Source organism: Crassostrea angulata, chromosome 2 (assembly GCF_025612915.1).
Source record: "Crassostrea angulata isolate pt1a10 chromosome 2, ASM2561291v2, whole genome shotgun sequence".
NCBI lineage: Eukaryota > Metazoa > Mollusca > Bivalvia > Ostreida > Ostreidae > Magallana > Magallana angulata.
The window spans coordinates 75,996,941-76,013,906 of NC_069112.1; the positions used below are offsets into that span (position 1 = coordinate 75,996,941).

General features: G+C 34.1%; 1 protein-coding gene across 1 annotated transcript; it reads right to left on the reverse strand.

Moving 5' to 3' along the window:
• Positions 1-1,678: 1,678 nt before the first annotated feature.
• Positions 1,679-14,529, reverse strand: LOC128171518 (salivary glue protein Sgs-3-like). Its single transcript, XM_052837297.1, has 3 exons — positions 14,427-14,529; positions 3,048-3,084; positions 1,679-2,576 (listed from the first exon to the last, which is right to left on the reverse strand). The coding sequence occupies exons 1-3, from the start codon at positions 14,481-14,483 to the stop codon at positions 1,705-1,707; spliced, it is 966 nt and encodes a 321-aa protein (XP_052693257.1). The 5' UTR covers positions 14,484-14,529; the 3' UTR covers positions 1,679-1,704.
• Positions 14,530-16,966: the final 2,437 nt, after the last annotated feature.

The following is a 16,966-nucleotide window of genomic DNA, read 5'->3' on the forward strand; positions in this document are numbered from 1 at the left end:
GGAGATAACTCTTTAAAAAAAAATTTAACGTGCAAAATGACCGGCTCCTTATATGTTGTCTGTCATGTGAATTTGGTTCATTTCACTTTCATAGTTATCAAGCAATGCATATCTAGATAGTTTAAAATGCTTCAAAATTGTTTAATATTCCTTCATTATACATTGAATACCTTAAACATGACCGAATTTCCGATCGAATTATTGTATCATACAAAAAAAATGAACTTTAGGGTACAGTCGGGGTTCAAGCATATCTTTTACAACATACACCATAGCATAGTATAGCATTGAAATATCATAGCATAGCATTGAAATCTCAAAGCATAGTATTGGAATCTCATACCATAGCATACAATCTCATTAAATCGCATTCGTCATATCATACCATAGCATAGCATACAACATCATTTTAACTCGGTTTTAAATGTTTTTATTTGAAAAAAATAAATGTTCACATGATGTATTTGTGGTAAACTTTGGCTTCTTAGTATTTTACTTAGAATTGTGTGGAATTCTGCTGTGTATGGAGGCGTTTTTGTTCAAAGCTCATGGCATACCATAGCATAGCAAAGCATATCATATCATTAAGCCCTTCATTTCAATTTCTCAAAGCAAAGCATCCAAATCTCATAGTATAGCATCACAATCTCATAGCATATCATTAAAATTGCATACCATAGCATAACATTAAATTGTAAAAGATATGCATGAAATGACTGTAATAATGTTGAATCATTAAAAATCGTGGGGGTCAAATTTCATGGATTGTTTAAATTGTGCATGTCCGTGGAGACGTAATATCGTGCATTCTTACACTCATAAAAGGAAATACGACTTTGTACCTCTAATTCATCAATTTGTGGAGGATATTAATTCGTGGATGAGAGGTGCAAGCGAATTCCACGAAAATTAAACCACCACCAAATTTATGCATTTTTCGCCCCCAAAATCATAGTTTCTTAATGAGCTTATAAAATTAAGTGGAAGATAGTTGATATCATATCGATAACAAGTGTTCAACAGGTTGTTACCTGTTAAAATCGTATTTGAAAAGACATGTGTTCACAATTTCTGAATGTGAAATATAGAAAAAAAGACAATATTTTCATTCGTTCGCAAAATGGGGAAAGTGGGTCATTAAGGTCACGTCATAGATGAACAGCGAAAAGCAATAATTATTAAAAAAAAATCAGGATTAAAATTATAGGCATCCTATGTAAAATGATTTATGGCGATTTCATTTTTAAAAAAAAATGGTTAAAACTGAGTGGCAGGTATTTGGCCACACCAAATAATTATAGTCCTTTGTTGTAGTTACGCTTGGTTTCTGATGTAGCAGGCGTTAAATTCCAATCGTTTTACGTAGCGTAGTGTATGCTACCAACCACATCCAAAAGTAAAAGTTTTACTTGTGATCTGAATGAGTGAGCGTTTTGATTTAAGAAATAAACGGCAATTTAAAAAGTTCACCGGGATATGAAGTTGGTTGGTCACGTGATCAAATCCGTTGAAGCCCAAAGGGCTTCTTAGTAGATTTGATCACGTACCAACAACTTCATTTGTTTACAATAATCCAAGCGACAAGCGATAAGCGCGTGCTATGAACATTTCGACGTCACGAAACTTGTAACCAAGAGGTTTAGTAAATAATGCTAAATATAAGCCGATCACAAATATACGTAGTTATAACCAGAATTCTTAGTTTTATTTTGAAGAAGCATCACAAAGTTGGCACATGCGCGGACATATCCTCGATTGGTTTGGGTCGGCGCATGCTGCAATGATAAAGTCAAACTCAAAGCAACGAGGGTCCGTATCTACGCATGCTATTGCTGTTGTGGTTGTCAAAGGAATCGTTGTTGTCGATGTTGGTGTTGTTTTTGTTGTTGTTGTTTCTGTACACAGTCCACACATCTGAGGACAGAGTTTAGCTTTCTCGCTGTCAGCACATCCTGTCATAATGAAATTGAAATCAAAGCACTGAGGATCCGTGTCGTGACAGGGTTTTGCAATTGTTGTTGTGGTGGCTGATGTTGTTGTTAAAACTGTTGTTATTTCTGTTGTTGTTGTTTCTTGTGGCTGTTGTGTTGATGCTGGACATACATTGCACATTTTCGGGCATGTTTTAGCTAGTTCACTGTCCAGACAGGCGGTAAGAAGAAATTCAAAATCAACGCACCGATCATCCTTGTCTTCGCAAACAAAAGCTGCTTGAGTTGTTGCCATCGTAGTTGCTGCTGCAGTTGTCATGGGTAACGCGGTTGTGACCTCACTGCTGGATGTTGGGGAGCATAAGCCACACATCTGTGGACAAAGTTTTGCCTGGTCGGGATCAGAACAACCGGATATGATGAAACTAAACTCAAAACACTGAGGATTGGTATCGTGACATGGACCGGAAGTTGTTACAGTAGTTGTTGCTGTTGTCTGAGGGGGACACGTTTTACAGGTTACGGGACACGTTGTTGCTTGGACAGGGTCGACACATGCTGTCATAATAAAATCAAAGTCCGTACATCTGGAATCGGTCTCACAACATCCGTCCTGGCAGACCGTTTGTGACAGAGAACCAATAGCTGTAGCAACAGAAACAACAGATTGTTATACATGTGTGTTATTGTATGGCATTATACTGTATAACGTCTTGAAAAGTTCATATAATAAATGATTTTTATTGATTAAGAAAATTAAATTATTCAAAGTTCAAAACTTAAAATTCAATTACATAAAGTTTTAAACAACAAATATTATATCAACAGGATTTTTTTCTCTTTTTAATATAGATTTCAAATGATGAAAAATCCTTTAACTCTATAAGCTTATATTTTGTTATGGCATACATGTACATGTATACCTACTATTTATATATATCTTTCTTCTCTCTTTCTCTCTCTCCCTCTGTGTTCTCTCTTTCTGTCTCTCTCTCTCTCTCTCTCTCTCTCTCTCTTTCTCTCTCTCTCTCTCTCTCTCTCTCTCTCTCTCTCTTTTCTGGTTTTTTCTCCCTCTCTACATCACCATCATATTTCATATATGATGGTTTAACTCACCTTTGAGCCATACCATGGATAACACCAGTAACAACATCTGTTTCGAAAGAGAATTATATGTCATAACAAGTCAAAGGATATTATATCATTATACTTTCATGTTAAATACTGAAATCTAATTGGTTTAGACGCAGTTGGTAATCCGTTCTATTACCTTCAGCGTAAACAACCCACTTGGCAAGGGGTAACACAACGAATTGTTACATGCGCGTAAATTATGCGCGTACGGTTCGCCGTAGAATTCACTTTCTGCATAAAAGCAGTAATTTTTTTTTTTGAACTTAATACATTCAGTATAATAAAATAAATAGTGCCTGAAATTCACATCCCCCGAAAACCATTGTCAACCTCCGCTTCGCGTCGGTTTATAACGATTTTTTCGGGGTGTCAAACAGTTACCCTTCCAAACAGACTCTATTTATATAATATTAGTTATTGTATATTTATTATGGTGTATCCTGAATTATTTGGACGAAGGGCGATGACGAGTGCGAAGCACGAGTCTCCGGCCTTCGTCCAAATAATTCAGGATACACCATAATAAATATTCAATAACTTTCTTGTATCATGGGCCAATTAAAACACCTGTGAGTGTCTTGTGGCAAGTGTTTGATGCCTGATATTCAACTTGACCAATAGTAAGTGTCTTATTAAGAGTGTCTGATGCGTGATATTAATTTTGACCAATAAAAAAAAAGATTTCGTCAAGTGACCACGTGCATATTCTCCCTTTCCCGCCAGTATATTCTTCGATGCATTGTTTGACCTACTGTTAAAGAGAGAGGATGTCTGGCTGCAGCTTTCCCACAGTGAACACGGATGATTTACGAGATTTGGGCCTGGATTTTTTGTCAAATGACGAGGACCTAATTTTATCCCAGGCCTGCGAAGAAATAGAAATGAACTATTGTTTTGGAGAAATTAAACTTGAAGATTATTTCATGGACTTTGATGCAGACAAGGAGAATCTTGAGAATTTTGACAGAAGCTTGGACGCAGAGAATGGCGGGGTTTCTGGACGTAGACGTGGTGACAAAAAGTGAACATTTTCAAATCCCCGAGAAGCCACGATTTGGTTGTGAAGTTGACGAAGAGGAAATTCAAGCTCTGATAGAGAGTCAAGAAAATCGTAACACGAAAAATAAATAGCCGTTGGTCATATAACATATTTGAAAGTTGGCGGCGTGAACGAAACGCGCAGTGTCAAGGGCCGGTCTAATGAAGAATTATGACCCCCGTAGAATATTGACCGGGGGTCATTTTTCTACGTAGAATAATGACCCCCCGGTCATTATTCTACTCAGAAAAATGACCCCCCCCCCCGGTTATTATTCTACTCAGAAAAATGACCCCCGCTCATTATTTTACGTAGAAAAATGACCCCTTTGCCTGAAGAAAAAGTGTCATTTTCATAAAAATGACCACACTCCACATGAAGAAAAGTGACCCCTGTAGAATAATGACCCCCTTGTAGATTAAAGTTTTTCAGTATATTTTTTAAAAAATGTTTTACGGTGCTACCATTCTGGCGAGCGCAGCAAGAATTTATTACACATACCTTGCATTATTGTCAACCTGGTGTTATTAAATATTTAGGTATCAACGAACTTCAAAGAATATTTGAGAGAGTATATTGCTAGAACAATAAGTATGCACAAGGTACTTATTTTAATGGTTATGATACAGAGAGAGAGAGAGAGAGAGAGAGAGAGAGAGAGAGAGAGAGAGAGAGAGAGAGAGAGACCGGTCCCTGTTTGAAGGTGTGTAATTTCCCACTTTTAAATTTAATAAATTAAATGCAATATCTACATAATTTTTTTAACTGTTTATTTTTTCATTTCATTCCTTTTCATTTTGTTCAAAATGTCCTATTGTTTATTTTCTCCCAACTCATATAAATTTATAATAATATAAAATAAATACTTGCCTGGCTATACTGTACATGCATGCACAATTAGCTTAAAAATGGGTCGATATGACAGTAAAGTATGGCTCTTGCTAGTATATATTTATATAATCTCTATATAAAAAAAATTAAAATCATGTGTCAATGAGGCAGGTATCGCAGTCTATACTGAAATAGCTAGTACACTCATTACAGATGTTTGATCCGCCTCTAAATGTATCTCGGGAAATGTAGCGCGAGAGCACTGTGACGTCATCCATGACTTTGTTCGTCTTTGTTTACGTTTCTCGACTCAATACGAACGTATGGAAGCATGTAACAAATCTTTTGAGTCTCACAAAACCATATGAGGTACTCAAAACGTTTCTTCAAACTTTAAGACACCGTAAATAATGATTTAAAAGTCGGCCATTTTTGGCATAGCACCACTGGTGAAAACATTAGAGAGCATTATGGGACGTAGACAAAAAAAATTGTTTGATGAACTGTAGGTTTAGCTCGTTCTTTTTCCCGCGCACACTGGTTCTTAGAGCTCGCTTCGCTCGCAGCGAGCTGCGCTCGCTATTATTTGTGAAATAGTCTTTACACTATTCTAATTTTTACTGCTGCAGTTTAAAGAAAGTAACAGAAATTATAATTCATATTCAAATAAACTTAAAGTGAAAGAAGGGGTATACACGTATCTTAGAAAATAAAAATTCTTCCGTTATAACAAGATATTGAGGTATTGCATCGGGGTATGGTTGTCATCTTAACAATTACATTATCATATATCTATGGTGTTCCGATAGGGCCACTTCGACGTAGGGCGATGATGCGAAGGCGAAGGAGCAAAAGTGCGAAGATGCGACGACGAAGCACGAAGATGTGATGCCTAAAGTGCGAAGGTGCGAAGGCGAAGGAGCGATACTACTATCGCTCCTGCCCAACTTTGCACTCTGGCCTTCGCATCTTCGCACTTTCGCCTTAGCCTTTTTTGATTGCATTCAGCAAGTCTCGGTCGATTACATAGAATTTAATACAGGCACCGTACTCGCCAAGATTTTCCGATTAATCCATGCTATTATTGGTACGCATGCGCTAGGCCATCACGCTTACTATGAATGTTTATGAATATTTTAATGTGTATATGTGACATATATGTTAACCAGTGCTGGATATGCCTTATCATTATCTACTCCACACAAAATTTAATGTCCACCATAATGTGTACATATGCACTTCTAGACTCCTGTCACTTACCAGCCGTCTGTTTACCGTGGACCAAACACAGTAACATTCTTATTTCATTATGCGACACTCCTTGCTCATGCATGGATTCAGAGGGGAAGAGGGCCCCCCCCCCCCCCCCGTAAATTCAATATTAATAATTTCACCCAGTAAAACGGGAGAGGGAGTCCGGACCCTATCCCCCTGGATAATTTAATTTTATTAATTTTATTTAAAAAATATTCCAAAATATGCCTCGGAACCCTTTAAACGATGGAGAGCTCCGCAGTTATAAAACATAGGTTATCACAGATTACAAAGCTCACCGAGACGAGGCATCACCTTTATGAGGCATCACCGTTATGAGACCTTCTTTAACATATTATATGAAAACCATCCTTTATGATCTTGGATATTCATGGATTCTGTTTTGACACAATATCGTATATCATCTGTTAAAAAATTGTATGATTATCATATGTTCATATGTTAATCAATACAATAATATAAAATTAAAATTACATCCTATCATACTTACAATATATATCAAATAAAACCATAAAATACCGTAAAAATTTGTGAGATATGATATTGTAACGTATGATATGACATTGTATTGTGTTATACATTATAATTGTATTTGATCAAATAAAAGAATATCATAAAACATAATATAATATAGTATTATATGAAACAATTTCATATTGCAATAATGCATCATAACATTGAAACATATAATATTATATTGTATAATTAAGCATTGAATCATTATTTTTTTGAAAGATGTGGTCTCATAACTGCAACGGTGTGTGCATACAAATTGTATAACGCGCGCTAGCACTTATAAGACCTCATCTTTCAAAAAAAAAATGAATCAATGCTTATATTTACGTTTTTTAAACATGTATTTCCTTCCCGCAAATATGACCTGTTTTTAAAAAGCTCTGTCTTATTCAACGAGTTATGTGAAATTAACGGAATGGGCACTGGAACAGCCGAAATATGCTGACAAAAATAGTGCACAGCGTTTTAAAGAGGTTCGATCCTCTGATTTTGGGTAGCCATTTTGGGTCACCTCTAGTCTTGAAATTCTGTGTCATATATAAATTCTACTTGTAAATTTCTTTTTTACAATGACAAACAAACTATATTGAATAAAAAAGAGAAGGAAAAATTCCATATTTAGAGAGCGTAGTAAGGGACTATATTTTGTGGCGGAAGGTTTTGAAGAAGAAAATGAACATTTTTCATAACTCGGTTGTTTTAGAGTACCGTAATTTTAGCTTTCGTATTTTCCGTGCAGACCAAATTTTCAGATAGTTTTTGCATTGGGATATCTTCGTGTTGTTTCAAAAAACATATCTCAACAATATTTCAATATTTCTATAGACATATATTGGCATGTTTAAGTGATATTTCATAAAAGTAAAGAAAAAATCAACTCCAATTTCCCCATTAAATTAGCTTATGTCATGCCATATCTCAAAATTTACATCATAGACGTATACTTTTGGTTTTATTTTCTGAATATTTAAGTTTCTTTTGACAAATCTGTCATAATTTGAGAAAAAGTTTGAGACTTTTTAATTATTTAATTGCATGTTGAATCGTTTATGAATAAAAATAGTATTTTTTCAGTGCAAAAGGTCAAAATATCAATAAGGTGAAGAAATTGCAAATTTTATCATTATGATAATTTTAATTTTATTAATTCTAAATAATGTAAATTTGTATTTGATACCATGGTTCATTTCGATAAAAAAATATAGAGGGAAAAGCGATTTATGTGCAATTTGCACGTTCAGTGCAGAAAGGTCATATTAAATACACCGTAGCACAGAAAGGAGCATATAGACCCGAAAATTTTATTTTGAATTTTGGTTTAGATATGTGTGTAGATGATAAAAAAATACTTAAGAAAAAAACTTAGAGACTTTTGATCGCAGGATCCAACGTCCTTAAATTCTAATATATACAATTTTATTTTTCTTTCTGTAATTTAATGAATTGCTCTTGGTAACCTAAGAAATTAATCAATTGGATTCATTTAACTGTCAAAATATATTTACATCAATAAAATATTTATCAGCGTAAGTATAATAACAGGTCGTTATCCGGTTTGAAGTCGCGAGAAGAGTCAGTTCCTGTTCTTCGAGAAATACTAAGGAATACTTAATGTATTCCTACGCACCAGATTTGGTGATTGGGTCTTCTGTATTGTGCGTAAATATCACTCAAATCAACCAATGCAATTTAATAGAGGGGAAGAAAGTGAATGTAAATATTATAGTATGATATTGTATTGTATGATACTGTATCATATTTGATACACAATATGATATTGTATTATATAATACAATATAATTTGATACAACATTGTATCATATCAAATGATACAATATCATAGGATAAAGTAAAATATTATAGAATACAATCATATTATACACATTGTATCATATGATACAATAATATATATTAAAATATCATAAAATACAATTTTATGTGATATGATAACATATCATTTAAACCAATGTTTTATTATACAATATCGTATAATACGATATTTTATAATATTGTATCATAAAAATCAATACTATACATTACAATATCACGACACAATATCATATCATAAAAAAAAAATGATACAATATTTTATCGTATCATATAACGTTTTACAATATAGCATATGGTATTATATTGCATCCTATTAAACAATAGTGATTCAAATCATACAATACGATATCATAGGAATCATGTTACATCATTTAACAACAACCACATCTTTCTATCAAGCAGGTTTAAGTGAGGTAGGAGATTTCTCTAGCATCCTTGATAATGGTGATCAGGCTCTGCATTTAAAGCAACCTCTACGTTTCATTTATAATATAGTTAAATCAACTATGCAAGCTATCATCTATAAAATATGTGACCTGTTCCAAAAAAGTAAACCTCATCAAGAATCATAAACCTATGGCAATGATTCAGCACGCAAGCCTGTCTGGTGCATCAGTATCTTAAGACACACCATCCATGCAAGTTTGGTGAAGTACGGACCAGCAGTAACTTAGATATTGCTATTAAAGGGCACATGCAACACAAAACTTTAACTCGCTCCAAAAACCTAAACCTCCTCCAGCATCTGAAAGTTAGGAACCAGATTCAGTAGATCCAGATGCATCATGCATGTAATTTTGGTGAAGAGAGGACAAGTAATAGCTTAGATACAGGAGCTGCAACTAAAACTTTAACCAGATCCGGACGCCGACGCATGCGCGCAGGGGGTATAGCATATGTTCCCATTGACTTCGTCTCGGTGAGCTAAAAAGGCGAAAGCGCGAAGTTTCGAAGGCGAGAGTGCAAAGTTGCAAAGGCGAAGAAGCAATAGTAGTATCACTTCTTCGCCTTCGCAACTTAGCACTTTCGTCTACGCATCTTCGCGCTTCGTCGTCGCATCTTCTATATTTTTCATATTGTCCATGAATTATACTTGCATTGAGGATTTCCACAATACAAACTGCTGGGTATACAAGTTCATCACCCAGAATTAATGATGAAACCAAAGTTATGAAAAGTTTACTCCACTGTTAGGCATTATAACCAAGCTGAAGTGAGTAGGCACTGACAGCAGCCATTACGCCAGTAGAAGTTAACGGCCAATAAGGAAAATCGTCAAAGTACTGAGAGTACTCGAACAGAAAATATGTTTTACTTTATCCTCGGCATACTTTAGTTTAGTTAATATCAAGATGATTAATGCTTCAATAGTTTGTATGAGCATTGGTAACTTTGGATACAATAAAGATCGAGTGATCAAAATGAAGTGGGATATAAAACCCTAACATGGGCCCTAATCTCTTATCAACGCTTTTAGAAACAATCTTTTCTTATTATAATAGATCAGTGTATATTATCTATTTTGATTTACTATAGTCAGGTACTCTTCACAAATTTTCTCCAGAGGAGTAAAGTCTATTCATGATCACAAAACAACATTACAAAAAATGTTTAAAATATTGATGTTCATGTATTACGTAAAAGAAAACAAAACTAACGCAGAATGATTTTTTCTTTTCACTTTCCCCAAGAAATGTAAATAAGAAGTATTCAATGTCCTACGTTACCTGCCCCTTAGTCTTTTTCCATAAAGATATATATGATATATGATATAATTCATTCATCAATGAATATTGCTTATATCATTACAACAATTATTCTTTCATGATTATTGTTCGTTAATTATCACACAATATCCTCATTGTGTATGAATTTTCTTTATTTGCGTCATTTCCCGCCGCATGTCAACGTGAGAAGTAACGTAACTGTTATCAATCAATTTGTGGCAATGTCAGCGTGTTTTGCGTGTGCTTGTTACGGATATGAAAAACTATAAACAGCGATTTATTTACAAGTTCGGTGTTTATAACTTCAAAATCAGTTGAACAGAGTGAAAAATAAATAATTTCAAAGTCATTTCTTGGATACGGGGTAACCAATTTCTATCCATGTTTACGGGCGGGGGGGTCATTTTTTTATGGGGGTCATTTTTCTTTAGAAAAATCCAATTATTCTTCAGCTAGGGGGGGGGGGGGGGGGGTCATAATTCTACGTAGAAAAATGACCCCCGGTCATTATTCTACGGGGGTCATTATTCTTCATTACACCGGCACTCTTAATACCAGAAATCGAAACCATGGACGCGGTGCAGCTCAACTTTTAATTAGGACACTTTATTATGAGAGTACGCAGAAAAGACGGTAAAGAATATCCTGCAAAAACTCTTTATTACATTAGCTGTGGTATTTTAAGATATTTACGTGATCGTGAAATACATGACAAAAACTTTCTCGATCGGGCGGATCCAAGATTTGCAGGGTTCCGAAAAATTCTGGACGGTAAAATGAAGGACGCGTTAAGCAGAGGAGTTGGAGGGAAAAGAAAACAAGCTGACCCTATACTTCCGGAAGATGAAGCAGTTATCTGGGAAAAAGGAATATTTGGTATGAACTACGCAGAACCCCTTCAAAACACCGTGGTTTTTTTACTGTTGCATGTTGTTTGGGTTGAAGGGGCATGACGAACATCATTCTTTAGAATGTAATCAGTTTCTTCTTGGTGAGGATAACCGGGGTAAATTCATTGAATTCACGGGCAGGTCAACAAAGACATTCAAGGGAGGACTAGCTCACAAGGAACTACATAACAAACAGATACGACACTACTGTCAGCCTGGTAAGTCGATCATTACCCCCACCCCCCGTTTTATTCCGTTTTTATGAAAATTCCGTGCTTTATTCGGCTCTGATAATTATTTTAAAGAATGTTATGTACAGCTATAATTGATTTAAGTTTTTTGTTTTCTTTATAAGGGGACCGCTGCATGGCCAACTTCTTCAAGATATACTTGGATGCTTTGGGAAACGAAGGACCGTTTTACCGCCGTTCACTGGCAGGTTCGCCCCCTCGTTACGGCTCACAACTAGTCGGTGTTAATAAACTAAAATCTATGATGAAGGTTATCTGTGAAAAAGCCGGTCTTAAAGGAAACTTTACCAACCATTCCGGACAAAAGAACGTGCGCAACGGCCCTCTATCAAAAAGGAGTTGATGAACAGGATATAATGGGTCGAACGGGACATCGGTCAGAAATGGGAGTGCGGGCCTACAAACGCGGAAATACAGATATTGCGTGCACGGTTTCGAAAGCATTAGATCCCCCAGAACTTAAATGTCCAAAGAAAGAACCGGAGGAAGCTTGTGGACATCTCGTGGATATATCTAACAAAATGAACGTACGCGTCCCTGAGAAATTGGAAGCTGGTGGTAGCAGTACTTGCTCATATAACAACTGCACGTTCATTTCATATCAGTAGCCGAACTTGTTGACTTCGCAATTATCAGTTTATGAGAAATGTTATGTTATGTTTTATTTGAAGTGAAAAAAGATTGTCTTTATTAAAAAACGATTGTGCAAGTCGGAAATTAAATGTTGAAATTACCTTGGTGTTCAATAACGTATTTACACGCACAGTTTTTGCTGGCTCCGCCCATCGGTGTATCTCCAGTTATTGTACACGTTATTTACAAAGGAAAAACACCACAGCCATGATACAATTTCAGTATAATCACTGTGTTTACTGTGAATGCTCTTTGCATGTACTTTGATATAAATAAGACCCGACTATACGTTTTGGATTTTATTTTTCAACAAGATAAATGTCGATCAAAATGTCATGATTTGATAAAGCACTGATGAATAGTAAGCCGTTATCTATAGTATGTCCCAAGTTATTGCTTCTTTCCCTTTTAATGATTCTAAGTAAAAAAAAAAAAGCATACTTGTCAATGAAAGGGATTTCATATGAAAAGAGAGAGGAACCATTCCAAGATTTTTTTATCGATACATCATCTAATTCTACCCGGAGTTTTCACAGGATCGAAACAAACATCGATATCGTACGGAGATTCAAAGTGGGAAACGTTCACATCTTCCCTCCTTTTCAAAATGTTCAGGACACCTCGAACAATTTTTTTAACGTTATCATCTAGAATACTTTCATATCTTTTGCAATGCAAGATCCTTCTATTTTTGATGTGTATTGAATAGAAAAAGGCGTTTCAAGACGGATAATCTTGACATTTTTCATTCTAGTGAGTGGTTGAGGTTTAGCTATTGAAAGATATTTATTATTTTTGCGGTATTACGCAAAATGTAATGGAAGCATAGACTTGGGTCAGAGTAAAAAAGTGGCTTACACCTACTAGCTGCTTATGGTCAAGATCTAGTAAAAGATTCCAAAGTGTCTTTTTGATGCTAGAACCATAATGACGTCATAATTGATTTTAAGAATCTTTTTTCTGTTCTTTGCGGTTTTAAATGCATTATGTAGAAAATCAAACAATTTCTTGACATTTTATATTGAATCACTGGGAAAGTAACTCCAATACTGATATTAAATTTGACATCATTTTAAACAGGAGGTCAAATGCTTGTTTAGTTCCGTTTTTGGAGAGACTCTAGGCATTCTAGATATATTTTATAAGTCGGAAATGGACTAAACTTTGTTCCTTATTTTCTTCACATTTCATCGAAAATGACAGTTTAAAACTTGATTTCTTATTGTGTTTACCAAGAATGTTAGCCCCGGTACACCCTATAAAACAAAGCTACTGCTATGAAGCATAATTAAAAGAATCCATATCTTAAATTTTATAAACCTATCGACACCCTTCATTTACTAGATCTTGACCTTATTTGTTTGGCATTGTGTTTATAATACTCATTTAGTTCTAATATACATTGAGTTTGTTATCTATATAGGCAAATTATTGTAGCAGGTGACATAGTACATGTATATTTATTTGTGTCCGCTGTTCCAAATGAATGTAGCTAACATTTCTTTTGTTTACCACTCCCCCCCCCCCCCCCCCCCAAAAAAAAAAATAAAAACTTCCATAAATAAATACAATAACTTGTTATTCAATTAATAAAAAAACAAAAACGAAAAACTTTTGCTTAGATCCATTTGCATATTTGTGTCAGATTGATACGAGGTTAAGAAATTCATCTGGTCACGTTGGTTAAGGTGGGATTGTTCCATGCGATTATGACAACAAATGGATAGTCGACGAATAAATAAAATCATTTTTTATCTTTTTGAGTTGAAACAACATAAGAGCTTCAAAATGTGTTTAAAAAATAATATCACTTTAAAAATACAAAATGGTATTTAAATGCCTCATATTCATTTTTCGTTTTCCAATATAGTTTGTTCATAATGTAAAAACAAAATATTTTGGATTTCCTCTAGTATTAAGTTTTGTGTGTTGATTGTAGAGAATTTGAATTGTTCTTTTGAAATTAAATGATCAGAACAATTGATAGTGACTTATTCATATTAATTAAGTACAATTAGATTAAAAAATAGATTGTTCCTTCGGTCAAACGTTAAAATAACATTTTACCAAATTTCTTGCTGCTGTGAATGATAAACATTTTGGAATTGAAAAACACCCATATTTTTATAGGTATTTACCAGTTAAAACAAGAAGGCTGCAACAAGTATTGTATTGAATTAAATGTCAAAATATTGAACATTTGGGGCGATGCTAAAAATCTACAAAGAAAACTTATGCATCGATAAACAAAGATGCAATCGCAAAAATTGAACTAAAAATTGGACCTAATGGTGTTTGAAAAAGAAGTACTTTTTAAATGAACAAACGCTCAATAACGTTAATTGCATATACCATAAAAATAGCCATACCTTATTTTCTTGTGACAGAGTTATGGGGTTCTGTGTCCAAACGTCAATATAGGTCATCAGTTATAAAGAGATAACCATATTAAGGTCAGTTTGTCATTCCGTACCTGATTCCACTACACGGGATTGGTCCGATTAATTGTTATAAAAGGGATTTATTGTGTGACTGTTATGTGTGTGTGTGTGTTTACACAGAGAGTTCAACGTTATTCTATATGTCTTGCAACTAACAACTGCGTCCAGTATTCAAGCGTCTAATTAAATGTTAAATTATGCAGTTAGAAATGATCTACAGGCGAGGAGTTTTTTCTGTATGCATCGCAGTGATGTCGTCACAAATTATCAGCCCGAACAACATTTATATACCCCAAGCTTTTACATTTAACAGATTATCAGCCAGGGCAATATTTATATACCGCAAGCTTTTACATTCAAACAGATTTTCTTTGTCAAATAATGCCAACAACCATTTTACCTATTTAAAAAGGGTACTATAACTATATAATTTTATATTTGTCACTCGAAGGCAGGCAAATTGATTACACGTTATTCATAGAAAACACTATTCATACGTAAGGGAACTAGGATCAGAAAAAAAAAAAAAATGAACTAAATTGAAAGCATTTATTAGATGCCTATAAAAGATCAAAACATTGAATTGTTTGCAACACACAATGAGTTGGATAAAAAACATGTACCATTGCAAATCATGAGAGATTCTTTTTATCACATATTTTACCACTTTTTTTGTTACACCTCATGTTTTCTATAACATTATACATGTAATTGTAAGCTGCACATTTACACATTTACTACAAGATGTCAACAACGTTACGCACGAAAAAGAAGTTCCTTAAAGTTTTACAAACAAACATTTCTTTTCCAGCATGCTTTTACCAACTCATGCAAAAAAATATAAAACAGCATTAATTGCTTCACATTTAAAATTCTAATGTTTCACTTTTCAACTACTGGTTTCGTTAATTTCTCATTCTACGTCAATCATCCGCCTGAATCTACGTAATGTTCAATTATGACGTAACTGGCGTAAGATCATACAGTTGAATATCAACAATTTATTTTATGAGTGATATTCACCGTATATTGAGATAAAAATGTGATAAATATAATATATAACCACAAAATTATTTTTGAAAAGTGACTGTTCAAATAGAGATAATTAAAACGGCAGTTATGAAATAGGATTTTCGATAGATTCTAATCATAGGGTATTCATTATCAGATAAAACAAAGTTTGTTTTGTGGTTTCAGAAAGACAAACAGTATATTTCATTTATATGAAGACTTTTAAAAAAAAACAAATTGAACACAATCGGACCAGTGCTTTTATAAAGCATTCATTTGTTTGTGTGTATTTCTGTAAGAAAGTCCCAAAGTAACGTAATGTATATTATTATACTTTCATGTTAAATATTAAAAAAAATGAAACTGATTGGTTTAGACGCAGTTGATAATCCTTTCTATTACCCATAGCACTAGCAACACACTGGGCAACGGGTAACACAGCGGATTTTTACATGCCAGTAAAGTATGCGCGTACGAATCGCCGTAGAATTCACGTAATTTCAATATAAAAGCAGAAAAATTTAGTATAATGGTATAAATTTAAAATTTAGTATAATAAAATAAATAGTGCATGTTTGGGAGGGTACAGGTAACAGATGTAATTGACACATCGAGAAAACCATTGTCAACCGACGGTTCACGTCGGTTCACGTCGGTTGACAATGGTTTTATCGGGGTGTCAATCTCAACTGTTACCCTCCCAAACAGGCACACTTAATGTAGTGTATACTAATTAAGACTATTGATAACTTTAAATTTTGCATCAGTTTTTAAACCAAATCGCAAAGTTTACATAAATTTACGTTAAATTTTTATGTTTATTGTATGCGGGATTGACGCCATTTTTGACGACAATAACAATATTTTAGACTTAACTAATCATCAATAGGTTCAATCACGATTCCCATTAATCTTTTAATGCCAAGAATTGTATTATCTAAAAAAAATATACAGGTCCATAAAAAGCACCTAGAACTGAAAATTCAATAGCAAAAACGATTTATATTATTTCATAACATGATAAATGGTGCTTTTTTCAGTTATGCTATAACTATTTTTATTGTAAAACAAAACGTTTTATATTAATACGATTTGTCGCTCTTGGATTACATCTGCCTTAGCCTTATATACTGTTTGTTAAGTTATGCTGTTATGTTATAATAAAAAACCAGAATAAATATCAGTTTATTTTAATTTTGTAGGCATTTATCTAAAATCCCATAATAAATTCCTTCCTCAAAGAAGCTAAGGAACATATAATATTAGTGCTTGTTGCGCATGCATGCATTAAAATATTATTCATGTAAATATGCTGTTATTTTAACTATTTGACTTATGCTTAATACGTAAACCATAGGTAAACATACGCAACATATTCAACTGTATTAATATGCAGATACCTTTGTCAAAAGTCTGAAATATTTGTGACTTTAATTACGACATTACCTTGCATTGAG

Bases quoted from the DNA above. Each gene is read 5' to 3' on its own strand.
- LOC128171518 (XM_052837297.1), bottom strand. From the start codon at position 14,483: ATGACCTATATTGACGTTTGGACACAGAACCCCATAACTCTGTCACAA. The intron at 3,085-14,426 runs GTATGGCTATTT...CTTTCGAAACAG, and splicing joins CTCTGTCACAAGAAAATAAG to ATGTTGTTACTGGTGTTATC. The intron at 2,577-3,047 runs GTGAGTTAAACC...CTGTTGCTACAG, and splicing joins ATCCATGGTATGGCTCAAAG to CTATTGGTTCTCTGTCACAA.